We start from the raw sequence: 21,077 nt of genomic DNA, 5'->3' as shown, positions 1-21,077 counted from the left end.
TTTCAGTTTCTTATCTGACCAATTCATAATTCAATAATGCTTGCCACTATTTGAGAGCAGCAGAACCACTTTAAAACAAAACACTAAACTAACTAGCAATTAAGTTAATCACTAACTAAACTAATTATTGACACACCATTTCTAAATGTAAAACTTGTCTAACTTACCTGGTAATGTAAGTGGAATGTACGCCAGGCTGTAATAAAATATGTCAGCAAGTTATTTGTCCATAAACAATATACATGAAAATAATATGGTCAGTGACATGGACAGAAATCACCCCACCTTGGGTTGAGGTGGGGTTACCATGCATTCATTTATTTTGCCCCTTTCTCATGACATTTCATCTATTAAGGTTAAAAAAGGAAATAAAGTACATTATGCACAGCAAAGCTTCGGTAATGTGAATGTGGAAGTGCATTTGACACTATAATGTTAAGTATTTGGCATAATCCCCCTCCAAGTGGTCAGAGTAGGTATTATAATGTTATCAATTACAACTATTACAATTGCAAATGTTGACTGAATTGTTTCTTTAGAAAGTGGCATCAATCCTGAAACAGAATATCGATATTCATTTGAAGGAAAAGGAACACGGATGCTAAATACCGAGACAAGCTCTGGTTCAATGGCTGCAGCTGAGTGGATGTAACTTGGTAATATGAATTAGTCTTAAAGTATCATTTTTGGAAGCTCACCCCATAGGTAAAGCCTTGATTTAAAATGAAATCAGCTGATTAGGTGGATGGGGGCGGGTTCAAAGACGAGTGGAAGCCATCTTGGACAGTCGGTTGACAACCCTCTTTCGTAGTCAGCTAAAAAATTGAGTACACCTTACAAACACCGCATAGAGAACCGCTCATTTCAGTTAACCAAGGTAACTGCACGTACAGCTTAAGTGTTTCTACTTTTGCATAGTTCTTTGCCATATTTCTCATTATGTTGTGGTGACTACATTTGGCGTTTACTGTAAATGTTGTTTCACCAGTTTGTTAGCTTGCTAGCCGACCTAGCACGGAAAACGGGTCGGCTGAGCTAACTAGCTGACAGATTAGGTAATGGTAGGTGTCTAATTTTGCTAAATAGCACACTTTGGAAAGAGTGTCAAGTTTTATTTGCAATGGCGTTATACAATACTGACCGTTACACACATATATTCAGTCTATTATTTTAACGTCGCAAACCGAACCAGCAAAACATTAGCATGAAGCTAAAGCTTCGTTTGCTGAAGTCGATGGCTAGCAGAAAGCTAACGTTAGCTTCTAGTTGGTTGTATTTAACAGACAAACTGCTCCTCGTTGGTGTTCAGATATTCATCTCTAAGACTTTCAGGCGACAGAGTTGGGGTTACTTTACAGTTAATCTACGTTTGGGATTGATTTTGAAAATCAACGTTGTACTCGTATACGCAGGCAAAGGTTAACTAAATAACATTACGAAGCACCGTTGTGTCGGTCAACTTTTGACATATAGGCCGGCCAGTTATCAAGCTGAATAATGACTCGATATGTCACCATAACACCCTCCAAATAGAGCATATTGTAATTGGCCGCATATCATCATGTAATTGTTTTGTCGGATAAGATGTTTCTAACACTCTCTGTCCCGTATGTTTCAGGGTTGGAGAAACCTGTTAAAGGACGCAGCGGCTCTGTGAAGCTAAACAAGATGGCTAGCTGAAGAGTCTGCCAGTACTTGAAAGCTATCTCAGCCCTTCTGGTGTATGGTTTACCATATGACAATGGCAGATAATTCCATCTATGCTAAATCCTAATTTAAAAAAAAGAGGATTTTTGTTATTTTTGACACTTGACGTCCCACAAACGCAATACTTTTGAGGAACCTGCTGAGACAAACACGATTTGAACAATTTACATTTGGATAATTATTGAAGTCTCAAGAGGGAAGGACAATCTTAAGATTTGAGTGGTCCCAGCAGAGCGGACTCGCTGCATCTAGAGACTGCTAGGTACCTCATTGCTACTGAAAGAAAACAGCATAGCAAACATGAGTACCGCCAGGACAGAGAACCCAATGATTTTGGGCTTGTCCAACCAGAATGGACAGCTCCGAGGTTCAGTGAAGACTGCTGGAGTGCCAGGTGGAGGTGGGGGAGGCCCTCAACAGCAACTTAATCAGATGAAAGGCACAATCAACAATGGCAATTCCCTACCGGCCCCTACAACCAACGCTGTCATTAAGTAAGTGATTAAATATCTGGTATGTTGTCACAGGTATTAGTCAATTCTTATTTTTCATTCTAAAAATAACTTTACCTTTCATAGGCCTGGAGACGACTGGAAGAAAAATTTGAAATTGCCCCCAAAAGACACCAGGATGAGAACATCGGTTTGTACATCATAGTTCTTATCCTGTTTTGCTTTTGCCATGTTCAAGATTCAAAGGTTTTAATGTCATATACACATAAGCTACAGTAGAAATGGTAATGAAAATCTTAAGTCCTGACAAAAATGCAACATAGTTATAAAAGACAAAAATGATACAAATTAAAAAGTTAAATAAGATTATAATAAAATATTTTGGCAACAGGCAGAACAGTTTGTTGCTGGGGTGATGAGGGTCTTTGTTATTTCCAGTTGTCAGAATACCTTTATTAGTAGTTACAGCAAAGAGCCAAAGACAGCTTAATTTCACTCACACTTTCAAAAAATTGAAATTTAAAGATGAGAATCTACACAATATACAAAATGTCACATGCTCTTATTTTCAAACTTTCCATTAAAATCACAGCAGTTTCTTTTTTTTGCCAGCCGTGCTAGAAAACCCTGCTAAGCTTAGCTATGTTTATTTAATACTTTCTGTTTTAAATCTCGTCAACCAATTGGTAATTATTCCTTGTTTTTCTACCACAACAGGATGTGACTGCAACTAAAGGCAACGAGTTTGAAGACTATTGCCTAAAGAGGGAGCTGCTAATGGGAATCTTTGAGATGGGCTGGGAAAAACCTTCTCCAATCCAGGTACATTGAGACAAAACTCAGATTTAATCAAGAAGGTGCGTTTGTGCTTAAGGAAGTGCATGCCTTTTTTTAATTATACGGTTTGTTATCTATTTATAATATTGGCAGTCATTCCAGTATTTTGACACAACATTTTATCTGATACTTTGGCTTAATTAAAGTAATTCAAAATACTTTCATTTGATTATTTTCTATCAGTAAGTCAGTTTTCAGGCTTTTCATGTAATATAACTCCTCCGTCTTAATTTCAAAATGAATCCTAACGGTGGGGATTTAAAAACAAATCTGGCTACTGTTGTGTTTAGGGTTGAAAATTGGACTTGATTAGAATTTGATTAGGTCCTTAGGCAGACTCTGGTGAAGCAGCAAATAAGTAAGCCTTTATTCAAAGAGTTAATCCTTTTTGAAGCAAACAAGTGGCATGGCATTATCGCTCAGTCAACTGCTTCTGTCCAGACTTAAATAGTGATAGCTGAAATGCCTTTACATTTTGTACGTTCACAAGTTCAAGGAGTTTGATGATCCCCTGAGTTCTCCTCATCTGACCTATTCAGATTGACCCAGTGAGAGGGTCTATCCTGTGTTGCTGAGCAGCCTGCTTGGGGTATTAATAGACCAATAACTCAGAGCTGTTACTACTTTACCTTCCATCCAGTTTGACTCTAATATATTTTTGTTAGAACAGGCATTGCACTCACTGTACCAACTAAAACATGTAGAATTGTGAATGATATGTATGAATCTGTCATTTCTGCTTGTGCAGGAGGAAAGCATTCCCATCGCACTGTCAGGAAGAGATATCTTGGCCAGAGCCAAGAACGGCACAGGGAAGAGTGGAGCCTACCTCATTCCCTTACTTGAACGCATTGACCTGAAGAGGGACTGCATACAGGGTGAGACGGCTCATTTTCTGCTACAGTAAAAGTCAAAAAATCTCTTTCATCATTTTTCAAGCAAAAATCTGAAATTCTAGTCCATCAATTAGGAATATTTACTAGTGTTCTTAGCCTTGATTGATAAGTAAGTTCTATATTTCTCAATATGTCTCAATAATAAAAATGTTTAATCCTCTGTATGTCAAGCTTTATTTAAGACTGTAATCAAGGAGTTTGTGAATCTTTTTTTGTCTTTCCAAATAAAGATTGAAATACCTGCGAGTACTTTTTATCACAAGATTGTTTGTGTGCTTTGCTTCCAGCTATGGTCATAGTACCCACCAGAGAACTGGCTCTGCAAGTTAGCCAAATAAGTATCCAGGTCAGCAAACACATGGGTGGAGTGAAGGTCATGGCAACCACAGGGGGAACCAACCTCCGCGACGACATCATGAGACTCGATGAAACGGGTAAGCACAACTGACCCCCCACTGTGCCATCGATGTTTACATAGGGCATTGCTTTGTTTGTGTTCCTGCTATTTATTGTTAATGTATATCTGAAACAAGTTTTGGTTGCGTACTATTTATATACAAGCAACTCGAAACCCCAATGTGTTTTGTATCGTTAGGTGGATACATTGGACACGAGGTGAAGTTGTATGTCAGTCTAGTTCAAGTTTTTAGTCTTGAGTCTGGAATCTTATCTCACGCAGATTGTCAAGGGTCCCTATCCTCTTTGGTTGGATACTGTCGATCTGAGTATCTCTAAAAGCAATCATTTTGATACTTACTCGCCACATGTGAGGGGGTTGGTCATTTTTTCCTGTGTTGGCCATTATTATTGCCCACAAAGTTATTTTTGAGTATCAAGGCAACTCAAAACAGATTGCCCGTAAACCCTGAAATGTTTCCCTGGTTGTGTTTTTTTATATCTCTGGTGGAGTTTTGATTGGAAGACAATGGGTGTTGACGATTGAACTTTGGCAGCCAATCGAAACGCCTGCTCTGTGGCTGAGTGAATATTGCCAATTAATTGGAGTTATTCCTCAAAGAAGATGATTCAACTTTCTGTACTGCAGTCACAAGTAGCTGAATATTGCCAGTGCGATTGACATTTAGTAGATTGTATTGACTTTTGTTTTTTGTGTACCTTGTATGGTGACCTTGAGACCCTTGAAAGGCTATAAATAAAATGTATTACTGTTTTTGAGCTGTACTTAAAAATAAAATCCTGAGCCAACTCATAACTGTGCCTTTGTTTAGTTTAAACCCTGTGTGTGTGCTACATTTATTTAATTTGAGTCCTTTTTTTATTTTACAGTACATGTGATCATTGCCACTCCTGGGAGGATTTTGGACCTCATCAAGAAAGGAGTGGCCAAAGTCAATCAAGTGCAGATGGTCGTCCTGGATGAAGTGAGTTGACTCGTTTATTTTACAGTCCTTAATCGTTCTAAACGAACCAGTGTGACAGTATAATTTAATTAGCTGATATCAACTTCTCCTTCTGCTCTCCAGGCTGACAAACTCCTGTCTCAGGACTTTGTGGTCATGATGGAGGAGATGCTGGGCTTCCTGTCCAAACAGAGGCAGATCCTGCTCTACTCTGCTACCTTTCCACTCAGCGTGCAGAAGTTTATGGTACATAGTTCTCCAGTGTGATCCTTACTAATTGCTGCTTCATGATCCGTGGCACAACCTGAACATAACGGCTCCTCTACCCCTGCTTGTTGTAGAACGCACACTTGCAGAAACCCTATGAGATCAACCTGATGGAGGAGCTGACACTGAAGGGTGTGACTCAGTATTACGCGTATGTAACTGAAAGGCAAAAGGTCCATTGCCTTAACACCTTGTTCTCCAGGGTAAGTGTGATTATTCTTTAAAAAAACTTGAGCTGTGTTATTTAAAACTGATGTAAAAGGCCGTCTTGACTGCAGCCTTTGGGTCAATTTGGCATATTTTTCTCCCTAAATGACTACACCTTGGTTCACTGCTGTTCTTTTTTGTTCGCAGCTCCAGATCAACCAGTCTATAATCTTCTGCAACTCCTCTCAGAGAGTAGAGCTCCTTGCCAAGAAGATCTCCCAGCTCGGTTATTCATGTTTCTACATTCATGCCAAGATGAGACAGGTCAGCTCAAAGCACTGCCTCAGAAATACCAGCCCGACCAGCTTTAAGACCAAAATACACACAGGTGGCGATGGATGCATGCCAGAACAGCTCCTGCTTTAACTTTTGCTGTGCAATAAAGTGGACATGCATGTACCTCCACTTGATGCGAATGCTCTATTCTTGGAGCGTCGCTGCCACTGCCAGCTTTGAGAAACAGTCCGGCTGACAACCGCGTCGCTGGACAACATGTACTACACACAGCCTTTCCACTTGTCATTTGTCTTCTTATTCCATTTAATGCTTTCACATATCATCCTTATTGGGTAGCTTTTACTTTAGAAAAGTTGTATAGACACTCGATGCTACAGTTGCATATCCTGGTGCTAATACACAACAAAAACTGAAGTGTTGCACTGCAGCTCCACCACACGTGAGGCTTACTGGACGTGTCTTTTCTGTCCTTCAGGAGCATCGCAACCGTGTTTTCCACGACTTCAGAAACGGTCTCTGCCGGAATCTTGTCTGCACTGGTGAGTGGTAGAGCCCTGTGCATGTACTCGCGAAAGTATTGAGGCCGTTGAGTTGCAACAAGCAGCTTTAAAGCTTCTTTGTAGACGTGATAACATCTTCTTTCATCTCTTTAGCAACTGTCCTGCAGGTATTTCAGAATTAAATGCTCTGAAAAAAAGTTCAATTTAGTTCAAATATAATATCTGTATTGCTTACTGGGGGATGGACTTCAGTGAACCATCTGCTTGACATATTGTTCTCAATTTTAACCAGGCTAATCCAACTAGCAAGCTACAGCTGGGAACACAATCTGCATTGCCAAAACGTACTTGGTAGAACATGCAATCCAGAGTTTGTGTGTTGTATGCTTGAGTAGTGGACATACGCAGCTGTTTGGCTCACAGGGTGTCCCAGAAGGATGTCTCATAGCGGAAATAATCTGCTGAAAAGAAACCAAAGTGAAACAATGCGTTATTGTGGTCACACTCTTACAGATTCTTTTGTTGTGCCGTGTTGGTTTGAATTGACTTGCTTCACAGGTTTGGCAAAGTTCCTCGGTTGTTGTTTTGGTACTAATCGGCACGCTATTGTTGTGTTTGATCTTTTGATTTCCAGTGCAGTCATAGGGGTTAAAAATAAATAGTGCTTGTTGTCTTGAAATGGTTGTTCTGCATATTCTTAGATGGTGTTTATCGGTTTGCCTCCTGTCTCTGTTTCCTCCAGACCTCTTCACAAGAGGAATTGACATTCAAGCTGTGAATGTTGTGATCAATTTCGACTTTCCCAAGCTGGGAGAAACGTACCTTCATCGCATCGGTAGATCTGGTAAGAGCCGGTACTCTTATGTTGTAACCCTCTCTTGTACAAATAATTGTATTTGCGGTAGCTGAAATACAATGATTAAAACCTTCAAATTGGTCATATCCAGGCCGGTTTGGACACTTGGGTCTGGCCATCAACCTCATCACCTACGATGACCGCTTCAACCTGAAGGGGATCGAGGAGCAGCTCGGAACAGAGATCAAGCCCATCCCCGGCATCATCGACAAAAGCTTATACGTGGCAGAGTACCACAGCGAGAGTGGCGAAGAAATCAAGCCATGAGCCAGTGAGTACACACACAACGGCAAAAACAAACAGTATCTACTCTTTCAGGATCATTCAGATGCCATTCTGTGTTTGGATGCAACACTATAATTTTTTCGCCCGGGCCAAGAAAATACATTATGAGACCGTGGGTCATGGGTATAACTGATAGCACAACAAAAGATAACTGAACCGTTGTTACTGTTACCCTGATGGTGGGTTACCTGCTGCGTCGAATACGATTCCCCCCCTTTTTAACAAATGGGACTGATCTGATCCTGAAATGTTTGTTAAATATGCAGCTGCAGTGTAGTGTACCTAGTATAATGTGACCGCAGGCTAAAACTTGAATAAAAATAATACATGGCTGCGTGTGAACAACTGGAATGTCATCTTTTCATTCCTGCCTGCTGACTCATTCAACACATTTAATGTATTCGGTAACTCATTTTTCTTTCACTCTTCTCTCTTTACAGATCAGTCCATCCTCCATTCCCCTTTTTGTATCTTTTTCTTTTTCCCCCTCCCCCCGTCTTGGAGTTCTCTTGTTTTAGTTTTTTTATGTACAGTTTCTGTCTGTCTTCCTTTGTTGGATGCCACCATGAGGAATGTGTATTTTGATGGAAGCGTTTCGGAAGAACTCATTTGCCTTTGTGATAGGGCTCAGTGCTGCACCCCCCCCCACTTTGAAGACATGAGCACCTGGAGGAGAGCATGGGACCAAGTCGAGAAAAAAAAAAAATATATATCAATGCACATCGTGAAGATTCATATCCACCAATGACACAAAGCCAGCACCAACAGACCGCTGTACGGCACCCTCCATTCTCCACGTTTTATTTTGAAAGTTTTAACCAATTTGTATCAAGTGCCTTAACAAGCAGTTCAACTCGTTCTAAAGTAATAACCCTCCATTACCCGTCATCTTGATCACTCCACGCCACACGCTCACGTTCACCTAATTGAGAAATGGCTACACTAATTTAACGTCCTAAGACAGGTGAAATCATCACTTATTTTTATTTTTTTTGGTTGAGTCATACGTTTGCAAGGAATGGAGATCTTTAGGAGGGAGGCCGGTCAGAATTATCTTTTTGCTGGCTTAGCTGCACTCGAGTCTGGCTGATAAATGAGGACAAAACTTGGATGTTCCATGGACAGAGATGCTGGATTTTTCCCAAGAAACAGCCAGACTTGTCCCGGTCGCTTGGAAGAAGCTTGTGCTTCTAAAAGACCCAGAACCTCTCCTCCGTCTTCAGCACCAGAACACTAAACATGAACGAGCAGCCTCTCAACACCACGAGTCATGAGGATTCCTGTTTCGGTGGAGTTTAATTTTAGGGAACGCTTTTTTTTCCCCCCTCTGTTTGTCCTGTGTTTCACCTTCCTATGGATGGCCATACTGAATTCTGCGAGAGGTGCAGCCGACACGTTGGCTGCACTCTACTCTGTGTATATACCTTCATTTTAAGATTGTTTTAAAACAAGTTCAAAAGGCTGGCTGACAAACTGAAGAGCTTTTTTTTTTGTCCCCCCCTTTCTCTCTTGTTAGCACTGGAGACTGTTTCCTTTTTACTGCCGGTTTGTTTGATCTGCAATATTGGCCTATGAATTTATTTATAATTTTAGAAAGTGCAGAGTTTATTAGAATCTAAAACATTGAAATGACCGTGTGCATGGAATGTTTCAGGAGGCAGAGTCCGTCACTGATCATCTTTTGAGCCCCTCCAAATTCGAAGGAGAGTGCAATTCTTCACAGCTGCACTTAAAATGAGATTGTTTAAATTGTCGCCCTTTTTCTCCTGCTAGCAGTATTAAGAGTTCAGTGTGGACGGACGGCTTTGTTGAGTAATTAATTATTTGTTTGTCCCCAGCCTTAACTTGTGAAGCACACTCTGAAGATCTGCAGTTAGAGAGAGTGTTGTTATTGGAAGAGGAAATAATATTCTATCATGTAGTAGTACTACTTGCTGCAGTGCAGCTGAATTGGAACAGTTATTTTTTTGGGGGGGGGGGGGAGTATTAGCTGTTACGTTGATCTACGTGCTCTTTGTGCGGCTACATTGCTTCACACACATTGAGCAGGGAGCCGTGGATTTATTTCCCCCTTTTTTTTAAGAATGTTAGCCTAATGCATCAAAATGAACCATCTGACCTAAAATGTAGCAGATATTTAATCTCTGTGCATCGTGAGTTAGCTGGCTTTATTCAAAGAAATAAAAAAAGGCTGGCAAAAGAAGCCTGGTTAAACGACCTGAGCGGGTTAGGCTGACCTCAGCACACAGAGACCGGTTCAGGAAACACTGACTGCACTGCTTTAATGCTCCTCATGCCCAAATGGGAACAGTGGTGCAGAACAACAAAAAAAAATGGCACAGAGGGGGCATGAAGGATTACATATGACTGTTGGTCAGACTGCTTGTTTAAAGAACAAACCCCTCAGGCTGCTGAGTGTAAGGCCTATTCCTCTTGGCTTTGATATGTGGGTTAATTTTTTATGCAGCATAACTTACTTTGCATTAATATCATCTGGACACCTGTGTGTAACCTTATTTTGCAAACTGGGTTCCCCTTTGTTATGGTGAGATGCTTTCCTAACTGTTCGAATCAATGAGAAGTAGTATTGCACATTTAATTTAAGCTCTTTTAAAAATGTAACCATGTTCAGTTTAAAATTCCCTTTTTATTTCTCATTGGTTAGGACTGATCCTTGTTCTCTCAGCGTCGTTGTTGTCCCCTAAATACATGCACATCTAATTTGGCTGATTCGGCTTGTGGGTTGGGTGGGAGGGCTGTTTGTTAAAAATATTCAAATTAAATTAAGCATTCGTTGAGAGAACTGGGATCGAACTGCGCAGGTGTTTGGCAGCTGCCTGTCTCATGTTGGCCCCCTGGCAGTAACGGCAAAAAAAACGCTCCTTCGGGGGCGTAATTTGGTTATCCTTTAAGGTTTAGTGTATCGCTACTTTTTGATGGGATGCTGCATTACTGCCAGTGCCTGCCACTGTTGAGAACCTTAAAGACTGAGACAAGAGCATCTCGCCCCGGATTGGGCCACTCAATTTGATAGTTTGTGTAACTAAATTGTCTCATTCTTTAAGGAATTATTTAAAATTTGTGGGGTGGGTTAAATTTGAGCTCTTGCTGCCCTGATGCACATGTTCATCCTCTCTTTGGGATTTCCAACAAATTTACGAAAAAACACAATTGGTGTGTACATTTTGGCCAACCCAGCACTTATTTTTGGAGGAGGAAATGAGAGGACTGCTATCAAAACTGATGCATCAGAAAATAAATTGGGGAGGGAGGGGCTCCAGAGTTACGGTTATAGGTTCAAAACGTTTTGAAAAAGTTGCCCTTGAATTTGGATTTGTCTTTTTTTTTTTTCAAATGAAACATTCAAGAAGTGGAGTTACCTTACTTAAAAAAAAATTAAAAAATCTCCAAATTTAAGTGAAGAATTTAAAGCCTGCGTTAATTTTTTTTCCTTCTTTTTGATTGAAATTTGGTCGTTATTCAATTGGAAGTTTTTTTTTTCAGTGGAGCTCATTTTAAAATAGACGAGTTTAAAAAGGATGTCATCAATATTGTTGGAAACAATTGAAAGTTATGTTGAAAATAAAGCTCACTGAAATTTATGGTGTGGTTCTGTTTTTCTTGAACACTGCAGTGTCCTGTCACTCTCTCAAAGCCAGGGGTCAGTGTGTCGCTGCGGCTCTGAACCCAGACCTGGAGGAAGTTCACGCTCGCATGTAATTCCACTTTAGTTGGACTCAAAATGCTCAAGTCACTGTTTCTCTGTTTATCAACTGTGGCTCTCTATGCCTGTGTAAATGGTGCTTTTCCACCGCCATGTGACAGGTAAGACTTTTAAGTTAAGTACGTTTTTTTTAGGGGTTTTATCCCCTTGAAAGGTTTTTGTATCCAAGAAACAGACTGTTGAGACGGCTTCCTGATCTTGAACTTCCTTGATTCTAAAGATCTGGTTGACTCATGGCTGTAAAATCGATTCATGTAAAATGAGTCGCAAAAATGTGGACAACCCTGCATCTTAAAGTGAATTTCCAACAGTAATGGATCGTATTGGAAACTACTTCAATGCTTATTTTCAAATGTCTAGCCATTTATTTTGGCAGCAGTCAGCTGTCTTACACTTGCTTGATTAGTTTGCGGGATAAAATCATTCTTCTATTGCTAATTGTTTTTGGATTTTGTAAATGTTAAAACCACCATGTTCTGCAGCCAGCGAACAGAACTTTCTCACAATTTATCAAACCTTTTTTTCCCTTTAGCATATATCGGCAGACCTTTGCCCTCGCCAGTTTACTTAACATGTCAGTGATTATGGTTTTATTGCTTCCCTGCAGGACTCAAATGCCAATTTTCTGTCTAATAATTAACCACTATAAATGAATTTCAGTGAAATATACTGCATCGGGCCCATCTTGCATCAGGTACAGACCGCCAAACTGTTTGATGATGATAAATACTTTGTGGACATGAAACTGAAGGAAACTCCTGGTAAGTTTAAAAATCTGTAAATTAAATGATACATAGATATCGATATATAGATATAAGTTTTGTTCTTTGACTCCTTGTTGCACTTTATTTTCCTGCAGACATTGTTTTGTCTGCTTTCCACAACCTTTCAATTGAATCTCCAAACAACATCGTCCCTCCTGCTAAACTGCAGGTGTTCCTCAGTACATACTTTGAGAAACCAGGGACGGAGTTTGAGTCATGGACACCACCGGACTGGCATAACAAGTGAGAATCAGTTACAAAAGGATTCTTGATCAGATTTGTGCTGTTTTTCTTTGTTTGGTCGACGTTGTTGAGCTATGTTGATTTCTATATAGGCCAAAGTTTCTAGGAGGAATAGTAGACCAACAACTACACGACTGGGCTGTAAAAATCCATACTCTGTGGAAGTCCCTCGGCAGAAAGGTAAGTTGATCTGAGTGAAACCATAATTTGATTGGCCTAATTTAGTCTAACCCTAACTAATTTAATGCAGTACATATAAAAAAAGAGAGCAACATTTGATAAAGATCCCTGCGTTCAGTTTGTATGATGTGAATTCTTAAACTAATTAAAAAGAATACCTTTGGGGTTTTGTTCTTTGTTCGACAAAATAAGCCATCGAATGTAAAATCAAGATTTAGGAAATTAATTGCTATTTTCTGAATAGTAGACCAAACTATTAATAAAAAAAATACATTCAGAATAATACAAAAATGTAATGAAGACCTGATGAATCTGATACGCATACTTCGCCCTACTGCAGGGAAAATGTTCAGTCCATCTTTTATAATCACTGAACGCTAACAAGCACTCTGGTTCCAGCTGTGTGTGTCAGTGTTTAGGGTCTCTGTTTCCGTTAGATTTTAGCTTCTAGCAGTGTTTTGTTTGTGCAGCACTTCTTGTAAATGCTGCACATATTTCATGGAGTTGGTGAATGTTTTGTAAATGCTGCTGAAAGTGTTTTTGGCCGTGTAGCGTGTTGGCGTCTGTGGGCCACCATAGAGGAGAGTTCAGATAAAAATATACGAAGTAGCCTTATACATTACATAAAGAGGAAAGTACACATGAAATCAAATACGTATACAACCGTGGTTAGTAACATAATTTAAAAGGTAAGTCCACAGGAATATAAACATGCATTTTAACTTACCTTTACTATGTATATTGAGGCTGAAGCATCCTGCTGAATGACTGAAGACTGCTGAAGAATAATGTCTCCTCCAGATCCGCACCGGTGTCAAGGATCACCCCGAGCTCTACTCGCAGATATACACCCCGCACCCTGTTGTCGTGCCTGGAGGGCGCTTCAGGGAGCTCTACTACTGGTGAGTGAAGGATGAAGGCTGTCTCTCAGCTGTCTAGGAGAAAAGACTCTCCGGGTCAGACCCAGGCAGGGGTCTCTGCTGAAAGCCCAGCTTGATGCCGTGTGCAGACAGTGACGTTCACCTCTCTGTGCCCAACAGGGACTCCTACTGGGTCATCAATGGGCTCCTGCTGTCGGAGATGACAGACACGGCACAGGGAATGATTCAAAACTTCCTCTACCTTGTCAACAGGTGAGCCTTAAAGCAACTTTCATATTTCACTTAAAAGTTCATCGCACTGCAAGTAACAACCTAAGTTGTACATTTTGTGTATGGAGCTCTCCAGGGGGGATTTTGCGTTTTGTGCAGTAACAGATTTTCAACCTTTCACAGATATGGATTCATTCCAAATGGTGGGCGGATTTACTATGAGAGACGCAGCCAGCCTCCATTCCTCACTCTAATGGTGGAGAGCTACTATCGAGCTACCATGGATAAAGAGTTTCTCAGGTGATAAAATGGCTAAGCCGATGTTCTGATAACACATCATTTTTAAACTGCATCTCCTTAAAAATAGAAAAAAAGGCGTGATAAACACTAGAACCTCAGTGCTCCTCTCTCTGTGCCTACAGTTTGTTTCTGCTAACATGCTTCATTTAAGACACACGTTTATGTGTAATGCTATTAAAGGGGCCCTATTATACCCGCCCCCCTGCCTGTCACGCCTCCACTGGACTCCTTTGTTTACTCGCGTAACATGACATCACAAGGTAACCCTCAGACATCTATTGGCTAGGGTTCGAACACATTGAAAGTGATTGGCTAAGGCGCAGGACGTCACTAAGCGGTTGACCAATCACAACAGAATTATGCAGCTCATCAATGAGAGCAGACTGGGCTCTGTTGTCAGACAGAGGGTGAAAAGAGGTGCTGCAGCACAGGCAGTATGAGAAAAATAAGGAGTTTTTTGAACATTAAAACATGGAGACATGTCACAGTAGAGGCAGAAAATACAGATATGAAACTTAAAAAATGGGCAGATGTTGATCCCTTCAAAGACTGTTAAAAGTAGTTTAATGAAAATGTTGTTCCCTCCTGTCGGTTCACACTTCACATTTGACTATTTTAGAACAGCTTTGCCTGCTTTGGAGCAGGAGTACCGCTTTTGGATGCAGAACCGCTCTGTGGGAGTGAAAATGAATGGGGCTGAGCATGTACTCAACCGGTATCATGTGCAGGTGGGCTCCCCCAGGTACGTCTTAAATAAAACCTGAGAAAAATGTAAGATGTGTGTTGTGTAGTGTGCTTTCACCTACACTGAACTATGTTTTTTGTTTTTCTTCCAAGGCCTGAATCGTACACAGATGATCTGGAATTAGCTGAAGGACTTCCTGAAGGTAAAGGCTTTTTTGCGGTTCATATTCTGCTGGTTGATTAACTTTTCTGAGAGGGTCTATGGTCATTTTATTCCATGAGAGATGGAATAAAGGGTATTTGTAAATGGCGTACAGTAGTATTATTAATCCTCTCCAACAGAAAAATTATTCAAGGATCATTTGTGCCAAACATATTAACTCAGAAAATTCAAAAGTACCATGTTTTAATGAACAAACATTCATTATTTCACAGTGACCCTGAACAATTATTTTAAGAAAAGCTGTTCCAAGGAGAAATGCTCAGTGGTTTTCCAAGATGCTAAAGAAAAACAAAATCTGCAAGAGAAATGTTTGCACAGATTCCTGAAAATGTTTTCCCTTTATGTCAGAATATACTTAATAATAACAAATAGTCATGGTCACTTAGTTATTTTTCCATCTTGAAAGAGATTTTTTTTTCTCTAAAGCTCCTAGTAAAAAAAAAAGGCAAAACTGAAACAAACAGGTTTTTCATAGGCTGCATATTTAGCGTTTTCCACATCCAGTTAACAAACATGACACACATGAATAAGTTTAATATTTTGGATGCTGATTTGTTGTGGCTCTACTGTCTTTCTCTTGCCCTCAGAGCGCAAGGAGCAGCTGTTGATGGAACTGAAAGCGGGTGCGGAGTCTGGATGGGACTTCACATCCCGCTGGTATGTAGATGGTGAGGGGCACAACAACGGCACCCTGGGGGACACCAGAACCAGCCACATCCTGCCCACTGACCTTAATGCCCTGCTGTGCCTCACTGAGAAGACTCTTGCTTCATTTCACAGGATACTGGGTGTGTACTTGAGCTTCATTTGACCTTGGCACTAACATTGTTTTGCCTGCATAAATCTTTTAGCTCCAAACTGCTGTTGCGTAACCATGATGTGCTGTTTCCTGACAGGTGATGGTGACTCAGCCGCACTGTATGACCAGGCGGCTGCCCGCAGACTGGAGGCAATAGAGTCTTTGCTGTGGGATGCTGAGAGAGGAGCCTGGTTTGACTTCAACCTGGTGACACACTCCAAACACTTTGAGTTTTATCCGTCCAACCTGGCACCTGTTTGGGCCCAGTGCTATTCTGGGCCTGAGATGGGGGAGAAGGCAGTACAGTATCTAAAGGTTGGTAGCCATTCTTGGCTTCAAATATATTATAAACAATCAATAATTGTACTGTATGTATTCAAGTGTTTATTTAAAGGGTCTCAGTCAAAATAACAAAAGATGCATTTTTCCCAACTTCCCAACAGCAGCTAGGAACCACTGTATGTTTAGTTTCATTCATTCTAGTTTATAGAAATTTGTCTCCATCCATCTTGTAAAAGTAAAGCCAATGCAAAAAGTTGCATTCTTTCTAATAGCCAGCAGGGGGAGACTCTACTGGCTGCAAAAAAAGTCAGATTGTATAGAAGTGTATGAGAAAATGAGCCTCCTCTATCAGTGCCTCACCTCGGTAAACGTTTTTCCTGACAAAGTTTATGGTCTAGACCACTGGCTTCAAGTCGGCTTCAATGTAAGAGGATGTTAATTTTGGTAAATGGGGATCCCATTTAGAAAACAATATTGGTGTAAAGCAGAAGTGTAATTTTATGTTGTGGCTACCTTGTGATTGTCAGGTTGTTTGTAATTTGTGGTGTGGTGTTTAATGGACTTCGTTATATTGAAAGGTGCTTCTCATTATGTGTCCTCCTTATTTAAATGCACAAGGGGGCAGAATATAAGAAACTTAAACCCATCTGATGTAATTATACAGGACTTCATTATATTCAAAGTGTTCTCACATCTGTTTTAAACATAAAATTGAAGGCCTTTTCAAGGACTACACCGGCAAGATTCTTTCAAATTCAAGGACCCGACATTTTTTATGAGATCTAGAAGCTCCTTTTAATGTAGCTTCTATTGTGTTTTCATGTTAATGTGCATGTGATGTGTTTTAATATACTAATATCAGATAACATTAGATTTGGCACATGCAACCCAAAGAATAATTAATTTTTCCATGCAAAAAGTAGACCTTTTTTTGATCTATTCTAAGTATGTATTTATGCTTTTTATAGGACGGAACCCCTTTAACCTGTATATATCCTGATTAGGCATGTATCTGCCCATATCTTACTACAAACATCATTTTGCTAGGGTTAAACTGTGGTGTGATCATTTCCCTTATAGAACCGTCAATGTGATTCCATGGGACATAATATACTAAGCTGAATTACTTATTTAGATCATTTTTTATTTCCCTTTTAGTTTTTACTCAGCTATGAATCTTGACTCTGCTCAGAAGCCCACTTCCCATGCCTATATAAATGGTGCTCATGTCCTCCAGCAGATGGCACACACACTGCACTGGTTTAATCAATGCACGCTCTTGGATTGCTGTTTTTTAAAATGTGTGTATAGAGGAGCGGTGCTCTGCAGTTCCCCAATGGAGTTCCGACATCCCTGAGAGATTCTGGGCAGCAGTGGGACTATCCGAACGCATGGCCTCCTTTGCAACACATGCTTATCGATGGTAGGTAGCAGTTAATTGATTTGCTGCTGTACTAAATCTTCTCCAATTGTTCCACTAGTTCTGTTGTTTTCTACAGAATAATTTCTAAAAATGCACAGCGGTTTAAGGTGTAATTTGAGGCTGCTTACATCCTCTACCGTACACATAGTTATAATTCTGAGAGTGTTACTTACTAAAATGCATTGTTTTTATGTTTGACGTCGCACAACATGCATGTTCCCCTTTTAATCAACATTTGAAAAAAAGCCAACAGCATAACATTTTAAAAGGAGCCCTATTCTGTAGTTTTTCTTTTGTTGCGCATGTAAATGGTCTGCAAAGGTTAAAATCCCAAAGTTCCATCCAGAGGGAGTTTCTCTCCCAAACACTACCCCCCACACCTCCATTAGACTCCTTTGTTTACTTCTGTGGCATAGTGACATCACTATATAACACTTGGCCTCCTATTGGCTAGCGCCTCAGCAAATTAGACATGATAGGCTAAGGGTCGGGATATCTCTAAGCATTCACAGTAGAGCCAACCAGCTAACCAATCAGAGCAGACTGTTCTCTGGTTTCAGACAGAGGGTGAAAAGAGGTACTGCAGTATAAAAAATAAAGAGCTTTTTGAACATTAAAGCATGAAGACATGACACATAGAAGCACAACATACAAAAATGAAATCTGAAATTGAGCAAAAAGGGCCCCTCAAACCAGCATGCTTGCAAGCATTTTTCTCTGGACATTGGTGTGTGCCTAAGCATGTTACCCCCACCTGTCAGTCAGTGGACTAGTGGGAACGTTTAGGAATGTGTATCGTGTCTGCATCTGCATTTACCCACTACAAAGATAATGTGGATCCATAGTTTAACCAGTGGTAAAAACTCCACAGAAAGTAATTGGGTTAGTTACATAAAGTCTTTATGCTTCATATTTGACTTCAAACCAAACCACCCACAGAGATCAGCAGACACTTGATATCTGCAGTGGTGATGCTCTGCCAGGCCTGTTCTGCATCTAGCTTCACTGCTTATTTAGTGAGATGTTTGCCTTTGGTCTTGTCTGTGTGACACATGATCAGAGAGTAGCTAGAGTTTTGGCGCTAAAAACGTCTTGGTTGCTTGAATCTGCATCAGAATGACTCTTTTTATAGAATCGGGGTAGAAATGTTTAACATGCAATCCCACCCAAAAGGGCCATGACATCACAAATAACCTTAATGCTGAGAGTAAACCAGTTCCTTATGTTTTTGCTCAGATCAGCGTCATGCTACACATAATTTCTTGGGTCTGTTGTGATGGAAAAGTTCTTGTATTTCCAGGTTTATCCAAACTGCCTTCAGAGGATGCTAAACAGCTAGCATTTGATTTAGCCCAGCATTGGATCAAGACAAACTGGCTGGCATACATGAAGTATGAAGCCATGTTTGAAAAGGTGAGTCTTATAAAGGAATATTGTGCAACCTTTCATGTGGATGACCAATCAGTGTTCATGGTGGATGTAGTCAATTGAAGCACTAAATTCCTCTGCGCTATGTTGACAGAGAAAGGTGTGTGGCTACATGTACCATGCATTGCGTGTTAGACCGCTTATCTTCAGGATTCATTAGCTCACCTCTTTCCAAGAGAGAAGGTAAACTTTAATTCAAAGCTAAACACTCCGTAGGCGACAGCATGCAGGAAAAACAGCCCCAGCTGACATGAATTGAGTCAGAATGATTTGGTTCTTTATCCTTTGGAGCGCAATTTGTGCAAAATGCACCACCAGTCAAAGTTATCTCTCGGCACCTCGGGTACAGGAGGGTCCCTGCCAGACATTTCCTCCTAACTGCAGCCTCACTTTCGAGCTCTTTACGCTGCAATTATTTGGCGAATAAACATCACTTGTATAGTCCTCTGCACTCTTTTTGGGGGGGGATAACCTTTCTCTTGATGTTTGTAGTAAAAAATGTTGCAATGCAAGGATAAAAAACAGAGGTTGTTTCTTTCAACTGCTTCTACTGTACATCATGCGCCCTGTCTAGAAAACAAAGCTGAGTGGAGTTTTTCCCTGCTTCCAACTATGTCACATTAACGTCAAAGGACACCGCCGAATGTAGCATGAAAAAACAGATTTGAGACATAGAACCCAGCTTTCCCTGATAAGATACCATTCACTGAGAAGTCTATTGCGTCAATTCAAATTCCGTATCCATCAACACTGATTGTACATCCACGTAAAATGTGGCGGATTTCTCTAAATGTGTCACAGCATGTAAGCGGTTATGTAGCACAGTGATAACACAGCTGGCTCAGTGTGTCGTTTCCTCCCTCCCGACAGTATGATGTGAATGGCGATGGCAAACCTGGTGGTGGAGGCGAATATGAAGTTCAGGTATTTTCTTTCATGTGCTGAGGGTGTAGAACTAATGTGCTTATAGTCTCTCTAATTTCATGCAGAGCCCTGTTAATGCTTTCTACATTTGCATGCTCATGTACACGTATACTCCTCCTCACTTCTTCGTCAGTATCATCTTCTTTATGTGCAATCTTCTACTCTGTTGTGTGTTTTGTACTTTTCATTTTGTATTACCATCTCCTTCAAACAAATTGAACATTTATTTTATTTCCAAGTGTATAAGTACAAAATGAAATCATTGCTTATGCTTCACTGTGTTGCTGTGTGTGTAGCTTGGTTTCGGTTGGACCAATGGTGTGGCCCTGCAGCTCCTGGACCAGTATGGGGCCACTCTCACCTCAGGAAGCAGCCAAGTGTTTTCTGGCCTCCTGCTGCCGCTGGTCATCTCAGCCACTGTCATGCTCCAGTAAATCAGAGGTGACAAAAAAAAAAAAAAACCTGACTTGAGGTTGGATTTTATTACCCCTGCCAAGGAGGTTATGTTTTCCGTTTCGCTTTGCTTTTCAGCAGGATTACAGAAGAACTACTGGCCCTGAATTCTATAAAACTCAGTGTAATGGTGTGGCATGATCAACCAACGAACCCATTACAATTTGGAGCAGATTGGCCTTTGCAAAACTCTTTGCTCTCTGAATACTCTTTGAATTATATCTGATTTCACTGCACTACATCACTCCTGTCTACTGACAACTTCAAACACAGAAATAAAATAAAAGAGACTAAATTTTGCATATTTTAGCAAGATATGATATTTTGCTAAATCATATATAATCAGTAGGAAACTAGATATGATTTATCATAAACTTAGAATTCCTTTGATGAATATTTTAGTATTTATCCCCAGAGGAAAATGATCTCTGGAAATATCACAAGATGCAGCTCATGCCGGCACTTCTGGACTCTCTGGCAGTGCAGGCTGTCAGTGCTCGCTGCTGCTCGGATTACAACATTAATTCGTCCCAGATATTGCACTGACATTACCAAAAGATATTCACCTAATTCAATTACAAACTTTATTGCTGTACTGCCGCTTAACTCACTCGGATGCCTTTTTATTTGCATGCAACCTAGAGTTAGAATGTGAACAAGATTATGTGAGGAATAAAATGCAGAGTGAAAACATTGATGATGGCAGTCTTTATTATGTTGGACTCCTCGAGACACTTTTAATACATATTTACAAATCAAGCAAGCAGTTTCAGATTACAATGCTGGTAATCTAGAGTTGGCAGTGTGTGGAAATTCCTAACTGTCTTTGGCAGGATTTTATCTTCCTACGCACCCCACGACCAAGATCTTATTAGACAACACTCAATACCACATTGCATATTATAACCACAAAAACAAATACATTTCCTGTGGCTACAAGTAGGGTGTTTGGTC

The 21,077-nt window shown here is 40.4% G+C and overlaps 2 protein-coding genes across 4 annotated transcripts; both read left to right on the top strand.

Annotated features, from left to right (window-relative positions):
* Positions 1-755: 755 nt before the first annotated feature.
* On the top strand, positions 756-11,207 carry ddx6 (DEAD (Asp-Glu-Ala-Asp) box helicase 6). Its single transcript, XM_063906626.1, has 14 exons — positions 756-877; positions 1,619-2,201; positions 2,286-2,349; positions 2,877-2,981; positions 3,745-3,874; positions 4,180-4,326; positions 5,180-5,274; positions 5,377-5,499; positions 5,595-5,723; positions 5,875-5,991; positions 6,440-6,503; positions 7,207-7,308; positions 7,412-7,591; positions 8,046-11,207. The coding sequence occupies exons 2-13, from the start codon at positions 2,008-2,010 to the stop codon at positions 7,585-7,587; spliced, it is 1,446 nt and encodes a 481-aa protein (XP_063762696.1). The 5' UTR covers positions 756-877; positions 1,619-2,007; the 3' UTR covers positions 7,588-7,591; positions 8,046-11,207.
* Positions 11,208-11,263: 56 nt separating this feature from the next.
* On the top strand, positions 11,264-20,820 carry treh (trehalase (brush-border membrane glycoprotein)). 3 transcript variants are annotated; one of them, XM_063906624.1, is made up of 16 exons: positions 11,264-11,430; positions 11,990-12,090; positions 12,189-12,336; positions 12,429-12,516; positions 13,318-13,418; positions 13,557-13,649; positions 13,791-13,907; positions 14,527-14,649; positions 14,745-14,794; positions 15,402-15,602; positions 15,711-15,928; positions 17,207-17,318; positions 18,619-18,731; positions 19,617-19,670; positions 19,967-20,111; positions 20,205-20,820. In XM_063906624.1, exons 1-15 carry the CDS (start codon positions 11,348-11,350, stop codon positions 20,102-20,104), a joined length of 1,740 nt encoding a protein of 579 aa, XP_063762694.1. In that variant the 5' UTR covers positions 11,264-11,347; the 3' UTR covers positions 20,105-20,111; positions 20,205-20,820. The 3 variants fall into 3 exon arrangements, with proteins under 3 accessions (XP_063762694.1, XP_063762693.1, XP_063762692.1); XM_063906623.1 differs by having other exon boundaries at positions 11,265-11,430; positions 20,202-20,820; XM_063906622.1 differs by having other exon boundaries at positions 11,265-11,430; positions 19,967-20,820.
* The last annotated feature ends 257 nt before the right edge of the window (positions 20,821-21,077 follow it).

Source organism: Eleginops maclovinus, chromosome 18 (genome assembly GCF_036324505.1).
Source record: "Eleginops maclovinus isolate JMC-PN-2008 ecotype Puerto Natales chromosome 18, JC_Emac_rtc_rv5, whole genome shotgun sequence".
NCBI classification, from domain to species: Eukaryota; Metazoa; Chordata; class Actinopteri; order Perciformes; family Eleginopidae; genus Eleginops; species Eleginops maclovinus.
The sequence above is the reverse complement of the archived record's forward strand: the minus strand, read 5'-3'. Positions and strand labels throughout refer to the sequence as shown.

Coding starts and splice junctions, on each gene's coding strand:
- ddx6 (XM_063906626.1), top strand. CDS start 2,008: ATGAGTACCGCCAGGACAGAGAACCCAATGATTTTGGGCTTGTCCAAC. Junction 4,327..5,179: donor CATGAGACTCGATGAAACGG/GTAAGCACAACT, acceptor TTTATTTTACAG/TACATGTGATCATTGCCACT. Junction 5,992..6,439: donor TTCATGCCAAGATGAGACAG/GTCAGCTCAAAG, acceptor TCTGTCCTTCAG/GAGCATCGCAACCGTGTTTT.
- treh (XM_063906624.1), top strand. CDS start 11,348: ATGCTCAAGTCACTGTTTCTCTGTTTATCAACTGTGGCTCTCTATGCC. Junction 13,419..13,556: donor TTCAGGGAGCTCTACTACTG/GTGAGTGAAGGA, acceptor TGTGCCCAACAG/GGACTCCTACTGGGTCATCA. Junction 13,650..13,790: donor TTCCTCTACCTTGTCAACAG/GTGAGCCTTAAA, acceptor AACCTTTCACAG/ATATGGATTCATTCCAAATG.